This window comes from Apium graveolens, chromosome 3 (genome assembly GCF_009905375.1).
Source record: "Apium graveolens cultivar Ventura chromosome 3, ASM990537v1, whole genome shotgun sequence".
Taxonomy (NCBI): Eukaryota; Viridiplantae; Streptophyta; class Magnoliopsida; order Apiales; family Apiaceae; genus Apium; species Apium graveolens.
In genome coordinates, this window is record NC_133649.1 from 151,424,984 (window position 1) to 151,434,881 (window position 9,898).

General features: G+C 34.4%; 2 protein-coding genes across 4 annotated transcripts; one reads left to right on the forward strand and one right to left on the reverse strand.

Annotated features, from left to right (window-relative positions):
- Positions 1–496: 496 nt before the first annotated feature.
- LOC141714639 (serine/threonine-protein phosphatase 7 long form homolog) lies at positions 497–1,369 on the reverse strand. Its single transcript, XM_074518147.1, has 2 exons — positions 1,187–1,369; positions 497–1,066 (listed from the first exon to the last, which is right to left on the reverse strand). The coding sequence occupies exons 1-2, from the start codon at positions 1,367–1,369 to the stop codon at positions 497–499; spliced, it is 753 nt and encodes a 250-aa protein (XP_074374248.1).
- Positions 1,370–3,484: 2,115 nt separating this feature from the next.
- On the forward strand, positions 3,485–8,165 carry LOC141712843 (NAC domain-containing protein 82-like). 3 transcript variants are annotated; one of them, XM_074515937.1, is made up of 8 exons: positions 3,485–3,642; positions 3,770–3,949; positions 4,484–4,758; positions 5,153–5,500; positions 5,651–6,001; positions 6,559–6,981; positions 7,155–7,278; positions 7,681–8,165. In XM_074515937.1, the coding sequence occupies exons 2-8, from the start codon at positions 3,799–3,801 to the stop codon at positions 8,148–8,150; spliced, it is 2,142 nt and encodes a 713-aa protein (XP_074372038.1). In that variant the 5' UTR covers positions 3,485–3,642; positions 3,770–3,798; the 3' UTR covers positions 8,151–8,165. The 3 variants fall into 3 exon arrangements, with proteins under 3 accessions (XP_074372038.1, XP_074372040.1, XP_074372039.1); XM_074515939.1 differs by lacking the exon at positions 7,681–8,165 and adding an exon at positions 7,361–7,619; XM_074515938.1 differs by lacking the exon at positions 7,681–8,165 and adding an exon at positions 7,371–7,619.
- Positions 8,166–9,898: the final 1,733 nt, after the last annotated feature.

Below are 9,898 nucleotides of genomic sequence, written 5' to 3' on the forward strand. Positions count from 1 at the left end.
ACACTCGACGCATGTGACTGTGTTGTCACTGTCAACAGATGTTTGAATTGATTATCCGTCAGGTACATGATCATCCGTCAGGTTGCCTTGTTGATCATCCGTCGGGTAGCTTTGTTGATCATCCGTCGGGTAGCTATTTAGCACTTGACTCCATTTTATTTGTGTTAAATTACAAGACATCATCTATTTACATTTAATCAACCTATTCTGCACATCTACTAGCAGTCTACATGATTCATAAGCTACTACAGAATCTATACAAAGGTGTTTGCAGAAATGTGCTACATGACTTATTATTACATAAGCTACTCACTCGATGGATATCAAATCATCATCCGTCGGGACTATATTGAGTCATCCGTTGGGACTATATTTCTTATCCGTCGAGTGTTACATAATTCACTAAGTTGAATCTACTAAGGTGTTTTGTTAATGAAATCATCAAGTTCACAATATATTCCCAACAATGGTCTAACATTAGCATCCAAAGAAAAAACTACCTTAAACCATAAGGCCTGGGAAGATCACCCCAAATTTCAGGATTGATTAAACATGGAGCACGAGGTACAAGAGCCAAGGTATGCAATCTACTCCACGCCCACAATTGTAATAAGATCAGACATCTAACATTTTCATCTTTATCTTTCTTATACGACTTGCATAATTCTCTATATAAGAATGCAAGAACAGCAGATCCCCAGGATAGTTTCGCACATGATTCAAGATCTGAAATCAGTGGGATGTATATGCAGTGAACCTGATCGCCGGAATGATTAGTGAATAAAACCCCACCAATGAGCTGTAATATGTAGGACTGTGTGTAACGTCTAAGCTGTAAATTAGAAGCATCATTGGGAAGTGAAGGAAACACTATATTCAACCAATTGAACTTCAACCTACCACCAACTAGAGCTCTGCCTACTTTCCCTGCTCCACCAGTTCCATCTTCATTAAAAGGGAATACTTCAAAAACATGCTTAACATATTTCCCCCATCCACCATCAACTACAGTAAAGCTAGTAACAGCAGGACCATCAATCTTTAAACCAAGGAGTACACTCACATCCTGTAATGATATCATACATTAACCGACAGGAAAATCAAAAGTATGTGTTTCTGGACGTCACCTCTCTATCAAAGCAATGATCAAACTCCAATCAATTTGAATGTCCGCCAACCTAGAAACATCATCAAAACTCAAATCTTGTAGAATTGGAATCATTCTCGAATGCAGTGAAGGGAATTTCACATTGTTAGGATTACGATGACGTGATCTCTGGCTATCGCTACCTCCAACATCCCATACAATAGAAGACCTGTGATCTTGTTGGAGGTGCAAGATAGACGTATCTTTAGGTTGAGGATGCATACTAGGTTTATCGGGATTCATAAGCTGTACTAGAAAACAGAAAATCAAACTCAATATGCAACATTATGAATATACAATGTTACAAAGAGAAACAAAAATATACAAGTTTAACAATGACAGTAGTATACCGATCACACAACTTGAATATCAACAGAGTATAAAATATAATTGATATTTATATTTACTATTTATAGTTACTTATACACTCTTGTAATATTTAAGGTTAGTAAGTTCATTTATAATGAATATTTTCCGCCAAAAGGAAGATAAACTAACCCGGGCCGATGTATACATATAATTTAGCTTCTCTATTTGTTAATATACGACCACATTATATACAATGATCTAGCTCATTTTCTCACAGTCATATTACCAAACTGTTGTTGTGCAGTAACATCTACTACTGATATAGCACTAAATTATGCACATTCATTTGAGCTGTAATTATCTCTAACACCTAAATCAATTTTGGACAACAATCTTTTAACAAACAATCAATACAATTAACAATTATTACCCTAAAATAAAAAGAGATTACCAAACCCTAACTTATACATTTTTGAAAAAGAAATGATGAACAAGAATGAGGATATTCATGAACCTACATTGATTAGTTGGTACATGATAGTTGAATGAAAAGCAGCAGTAGTATTAATTACGGTCGCACTACAGATGAGTTAATTGGGTGAAAGTAAGTCCCGATAGTTATATGATTTAAGTTTGTTTTATAATGCTATAGATACACCGCCGTAATTAGCGTATCATGTGGGTAAAAAGGGCATCGTCCAGAAAGAATGGGTAAATCAGACAGTCCGCCCAAAATTCTGGTTATGTTGAGCAATTTTTCAAAAATTTATCTCATAATTTTTTCTAGACAGGCTATTAGCTCATTTTTTATAATCCATAACTAAATTACATTTAAGATTGATAAATAAAATACATCATCCTTAATACATTAAACTATTTTTCCCCGTCTTGTCAGTAATATTATAAAATCAAAAATCAGACAAGATCGGTCAAACTAACGATTTAAGATTAAATGAAAATCGGAGATTAATCGGAGTAGAAATAAGATGCATTATAATATTAAATTATATTTAATATATTATTATGATTAAATTAGTTATTTGCTAATAAATATATATTTATCATGTCACAATTTCTATATTTATTCATATTTAAATAAAATAAAGTAATTTAATGTATAATCAATAATTATATACTTCGATAAAAGAAAACTAGTAAGATTAATCGGATTTCAGAAATCAAACCAGTCGGGTACCTTATAGGGGATTAATCGATTAAATTGTGGGTTTTTATAACAATTCTTTTTTTGACAAAGATTTTTAGAACAATTCTTGTCAAGAAAAAAACTTTTTTTTGTCCAAATAACTAATAATATTTTTTTGCTAAGCGCAAATAATTAATAATTAATTATACACATTTTAATTACATAAGAGCATCTCCAACAAATTTTGTAAACAAACTTTTAAGTAAAAATAGAGAACATTAATAAAATTGGAGCTCCAAACGATTTTAGAGACTATTTAAAAGCCTCTCGCCAGGCTAATCACTTGTTTTTACGTAGTAATACAACCACCCACTTTTTTCTTCGTTTTGTATTGTACTCTTATCTAATAAATATTTTAATATTAAAATTATTATTTAAAGAGGTGATATAAAAAATGTTATTGGAGCTAAATGCACATTAAATTTCTAAGAGTCAATATTTTATAATATATTTAAAGAGGTAAAAGAATCCTCTAAACCCATAAACGGGTTTATTTTTCCTAAAAAAAAGGTCCTTGATCTTATAATTTTAAATAAAATGGTCCAAAATATTTTAATTGGGGAAAATGACCTTTCATATCACTTAAGATAATACAAAATGTTAAAAAGCCCGTGCATTTCTTTTTGAACCTATCAAAAAGTAAAAAAAACGGAATTATTTGTTGCGGTGATAGGTTAAAACAACCGTATAAAGAAGTTTGCGTTTTCTTTAAAACGCTAAAAAATCTTACATTTTTTGTTTGGATTCAAGTTGGGTCTTATTACTAAACATAAGAAAAACTTGCATTTTTGGTTGTAGCTGGGAAATGTAATTTTTTTTTTACATTTTTTTAGTGATAAAAGGGCCATATTCAAAGAGCTTGTCAAATTTTGGGCTGGCCGGACTCATTTTTCCCTGCACACATATATAAACCCACACTGACACACGAAAACCTATTCAGCCCCCAATTCTTGACGCGTCTTCGATCACTTCCTCTTTTTAGGTAAGTTTTACACTTGTTCACCAATTGGGTTTTCATTATTTTAGTTCTTTAATAGTTGTTGTTACTTATTATAATTGTTTATATACAAAATGTGTGTATTTACTTGTGTTGTTGATTGTTTATGTAGCGTAAAGATTGAAGAATATAAACAGAGCGATGGGTATTCTTCCTCCTGGGTTTCGTTTTCATCCGACGGATGTAGAGCTGGTTATGTATTATCTTAAGAGAAAAGTCACCAAGAAGAAGTTTCAGTTTGAAGCTATGGCTGAGCTTAATGTTTATAAATATGAGCCTTGGGATCTTGCAGGTTTCGTATTGTATTTGGGTTTTTTATATTGTTTTATATGATTTGATTGTTTTGATTTTGTGAATTTTTATGTTGTGAGTTTGTTTTTTTTTTTACTGATATAGTTTAAAGTTGAAGGCTTTAGTGGTTATTTTGATTATTCGTTTTTTTTATATGATCCTTTTGGTTTGTGTGGAATTGTATGATGTGGTTTTGCTTTTTCGATTGAAGTTATGGTTGTCGGTTTATTTTGTTATGATCGTTTTGATTTTGTGAAATTGTATGACTGTTGTTTTGGTTTATAGACCAAGTAGGTTAAAATGGTGGCTGTAGTGTTAGTATAGATGATGCTATTAGTGCATTTTGTTTGAATTTTATTGTTGTACAATAAAATTTTTAGTCCATGATCTATTTTGCAGTATATGTGATTTTTTTTGTGAATGGGAGGGGTAGTAGTTAGGAGGGTTAGTGGAGTATTGTCACTCGGGTATGAAGAAATTATTAATTCTTAAGGATTTTGTGTTTATTAGCTTAGATGCTGTGTGTTGTTTTCAGATAAATCCCTCCTGAGAAGAGATCTTGAGTGGTACTTCTTCAGTCCCAGAGAGAGAAAATATGGGAATGGAGGAAGAACAAATCGTGCTACTGAAACTGGATACTGGAAAGCCACCGGAAAGGATAGAGCTGTTATCTACAATAATCGTACAGTTGGCATGATTAAGACGCTTATTTTTTACAAGGGCCATGCACCTAAAGGTGAACGGACTGACTGGGTTATGCACGAATACCGCATTGAGGATAAGAATCTGTCTGATATTGGAATTACCCAGGTATTATATGTTCCATAGGTATTAAATAACCCATGCTACCGTTTCTCTACTGATTACTCTCAAGTTTTGACAACTGATCACATAATAAGTGGTACATTGTTGACAAGTCTTTCTGCCATGTTGTCTTGTCTGGTTCATTGGTTAGCTTGCAAACGGAGCTAGTCATGAATTATAATTTGAAATTTAGATAAATGAAGAATGTTGATGCCACAATATTTATTTCGGAGCCAGTATAAATTTCATCAAATCTTTCTATATGAACTTATACGCAATCTTATTATTTGTGTTACAACTGTAAGAATAACTATATGGTTACTCTTGCTTGGCTGGTTGCTTGACACAAAAATTATGCTTGAAATGTAAGTAGTCATAGTCATTCTCGTTGAACATGCAGGATTCATATGTGATATGCAAAATCTTCCAGAAAAGTGGGCTGGGCCCCAAAAATGGTGCACAATATGGAGCACCATTTAGTGAGGAAGAATGGAACGAGGTTGAGAGCGCTGAAGAGGGTCTGTTCCTTACTGCACATACACAGCCTAGCAATCAGAACACTGCAGTGAGCTTGGCTGGAACTACAACTTCATGTAGCATGACCACGTCAAAAGCAGTTCAGTCCCCAACTCAAGCCTTGGCCATCAATCAGCCTTGTTCTGCAGCTGATACATCTGATGGTGTCATTTCGTGGTTGCCCATCTGCACAGACGTGGCTAAGCATTCTACTGAAAACTTGACTACTGAGGTATGTGACTTTAACTGCTTCTTTTGGTGTAGTAGAATGCTTTAAATGTATTTTTTTTGAAGATGATAGAGTTGTGCTAGTAGTAATCGCACTTGATGGATTACTGTATAAATTGATGATCTCCTTTGCGTTACCTTTTCAATCATGCAGAATACAAATGTGCTCAAATCTCCCCAGGGATCTCAAGTTCCAATTACTAGAGCTGCATTCAGTGAAGAAGTAAGCAATGCTCGAGAAATCTGTGCTATACCTTCACCCATCAATGGGCAGGCCTTATCTGTCCATTCGCCATGCAGGAACCTGGATAATTTGGGTGCATTGAACTCTAATGTTCCAGGAACTACATCTAGCTGGCCTGTATCTGAACTGGGCCTTCAAGGACCGTCGGCAACAAATATTATGGTTACTAATGTGCCTTATGATCTGCCTGAAGATGATATTACTGCTCTATTGTCCATGTTTAGTGAAGATAGCAGCGTGATTCCCGCTGAAAACAACGAGGTTTGTGTGCTTCCCTTTAGCTTTTAGAGTTTTTTGTGTACTTTTCTGCTTAAGATACTTTTTTTGTCTGTGATACTGATGTTCCACCGTTTATATTACAATCACTATTCATTACTAAATGTATCTTCAATCTGAACATAACCTTGAGTATATATGTGTGTGTAATTCGTTGACTTGTTAGTAACCCACAAATAAGTACACTATGCAGGATTGCTTTGTGTAATCTACACAAGCTCCACTGTACGGAAAATCCCAATAACATATCGATCCTCAAGAATAAAATGGTACAAAAATGAGGAGTAATTAACTGTTTTTCCAAAAAATTGATATTGTATAATTAGAATATTGTCAGTAGGCAAGCTATAATGTCGAGGACTTTAATTTTTACAGGTAGAGGGTCATCTTACATTGTATAGTGTGCATCTGTTAATAGTGTGACTATATCATTGATTATTAAAAGCCATCTTCTGTGCCATTTATAGTTTTCTGATAGTTGCAGTCCACATAAACTAATGAGTACTATTTAACAATTGAAATTCCTTTTTCTTTTTTTGCAGCATTTTAACACGGTTCACACTGACCGGTCTTTCAAAGCTCAAACGTGTGTGGATAAAAATTCTATCTTCACTGGCCTAGGAGATTTGAATAACTTGAGCGAACTGAGGAACGCTGGATTTGACTTCTCAAACACATGCGTTGCTGATTATACTCCAAACACAATGCTTCTGGACGATGATATGATCTTTTTGGAACTCAAGGATCTCGACTCTCCATTAAAATATCCAGCAGAAGCTAGGGAATCTGTGCGGGGACCGTCAGATAGCTCATATTCACCATACAACTGCTACAACAATATGGATGGCTCCTTTTCTGTTAGTAATATACCAAAGTCTGTACCAAATGTTTCAAGATTGAATTCAACATCTTTCCCTCCAGAAGGTCCTCGTTGGATGGAGGATATAGTTGAAGTTTCAAGGAGGGTGAGTTTTTTAGATCAATATTTTGTGCTAATTAAGTACGTTATCAACTCATCTTTATTTTTTACTGGGCACTTCCTAGTCAGTAACTTCCTGGAACTTAGCTTGTTGGCAGTGTAGTGTATACAAATTATAATTTTTTCAATTTCATTAGCCTATTTAATTTCCTTGTGCAGAGACCTGATATTCAGAACTTAAAAAATTATGGATCCGATACATTTATGGGAAGCAATATTCCTTTTCAAATCTCACACAGACAACCAGAGGGAAGCAGCATTGCTAGTCAAATACAGAGAAGAGGTAGTTTTCATCATTTTCAGTGACTAATCGCTTTGTTCGAACCATCAGATTTCTCTTTATTATTCAACTGCATCTCTTTTAGTATTTAACAGAACCTGAGAAACTCGGAGTTTGAGTGGATCAAGCCTGTGATGTTCTTGGTTTGAATCACCAGGGTCCAGTTCTTCGGTCATTTATGCTGGCAATGGTGACCGGTGTACTCTTATATATGTATTCTGTCTCTTTAACATTGCTTTCAAGTACAACTATTGGGTGCCTTATGTATGTGACAACTGACAAGCTTGCATTACACCCTAATTTATAGTTATTGGGGTTGCAGGTTCCTCCTGCAGGTTTTCTTCTTTACTAGTGTATAATGTCTTTAAAATGCTCCCTCATTTTTTAATTTTATATTTGATCCAGGAACTCTAAACAGAAAAGTTAGACTCCAATTCTCGTTGGAGTCTATTTATTCTCTGTTGTCAGTTGCAGAGCTATTTGCTCATATAATTGCAGCTGAGAAGTTGAATGACAGTCAGTATCGTTGTGGCGGCTCCACCATTAATTTCAAAGCTGAGGTGGCACTGAAGGTTGGCGAGTGCACTGAAGACGCTTTGTCACATGATATGGGGGAGTCAAATTGTATGTGTTTCTGTTGGGGCGATCTGCCCAAGAACAAATTAGAGAAGAATAATCGTGGCCGTAGATTTGATATCATCAGTTATCAGTGGATAATTATATCTTTACTTAGAAAAATTATTGTGAGAAGAACATACTTAAGTAATATGATAATTAATTGGTTAATTCTTCTTCCCCGTTCCCAATTGTTGTGTTGTCCGATTTTTTTACTGGTTGTGAACAGGTGTATATTTAGAACTCTCAACAAAACCTAGCAAGTTAAAACCTTTGTGGCCGGGAGTGCAATCCCCAAACTCGGGACCGTTCCCCGAACCTGCCTTGGTCCTTGTGTAGAGGGGATTGGATCGGGGTCGGCGGGAGGGGGAAATTGCCCATCCCTGAAACTAATAGATAGGATTTGTAAATTTGAACTTGGTGTACTGTGTCTGTCATTAAACAAGATAAGTTGTAGAGGTACGGAGTGTTGTATATGATAAAAAAAAAGAATACATTTGATAAGATATTTGACAGTTAAACATTGTTGGTCCTACTTCCAGTTTGTATTTGACAAGGAAAAAAGAAACTCAGTATCAGACCTTGTGAAACTAGGTAGTCATGTCCAAACTCCAGTTTGCCCTTCTTATAATTAAGTCACTATTATAATTGGTTTCAGAGTTCTAAAGGTTTTATGCATGGAGTACACTACAGGGTACATGCATTTCTCTTCTTAGAGTTCATACAGCCATATTTTTTATTTTTATTTTTGCCATGAACTATACCTATTTATTGAATTCATTCAACCCAACATGATGCCCTCATTATGTACTTAAAATGTGGGTCCCATCTCTTTACTGGTGATATGCGCCTTCGTTTGTGTAATCGGAGGACCATCCATCCAATTCATGTTTGTTTAACGAATTTGGAGAATTTTAACCTCGATTCTAAGGGTGTTGCCTTTCTGACTTTGAGTTTAAATACCTTAATAAAATATTTTCAAGAATGGACGTTTATATCATAAAGAAAGTCTTTCAATGTCACGTTTTTAAAAGATGCAAAAAAAAAAGAGAAGGAGAAATGTGTTACGTATTTTACATTTAACGTATTTTTATTGCATGTATTCCGTAAAATGCCACTTTATCGATGCATTAATACACATTATTTTATGGATATGTTATGTTTCCAAATTTTTATTCCAAAGTTCTATATTAAGAAAAAATGACTAGCAGTCGAGACTTAGTTTATAATTACTTTTCGTAGTTGGTAATTATTGACAATCGTAGTTGAGATGTATTGACAAAGCACGTGGGTTGACTATATTTAAATAAAAAAATGCATTATTAAGCATAATTTTGTTGAGATAAAGATTTTTATTATTTTAGCCCGTCATTGTGTCATTTGGACAATTTTGATTGTAATTATGTTACGTGACATCTGGGCTATTTTTCCGATGCGGGGCTAGTACTTGATTCAGCAATTTGAATGATTAAAATGAGAACGCATTTTTTTTTGTCAAAATAAAAATAAAAATTGAGAACTCATCCTATTAATCGAGTAAATTATTCTCGACATACCATGAGATTCAGTATCATTTTTGTTCCCATTTGATCAATTTCTGTACTTGACATTTTCATCCCAACATCCAATTCTGCTAAAATCCAAATACCCTAGACATGATTATATATCACCAGAAACACCTAGAATTGCTATTTATGTTTAGTTTTTGTTATTTTGGTCATTTTAGTCGCGGCTACAATACTATAGCAGGGACAAGTAACATGATAAGTTGATATTATAGCACCACATTTTAATTCTATAATCAACTTGTAAAGGTAATCTTGGACGAGAGTGAGATTGTGAACATTTATAATAAATTAAATGACCGGCCTTGAACGGCAATTCACAACTTGATTGATATGTGGTGTAATCGTTTCAGCCGAATAGTACCATGCTCGGTTCGAGCTCGAGCTCGAGCTCAATCGAGTCTTTAATTTCAAGTTCGAAACTCGGCTCGTAAAAGGTTCGG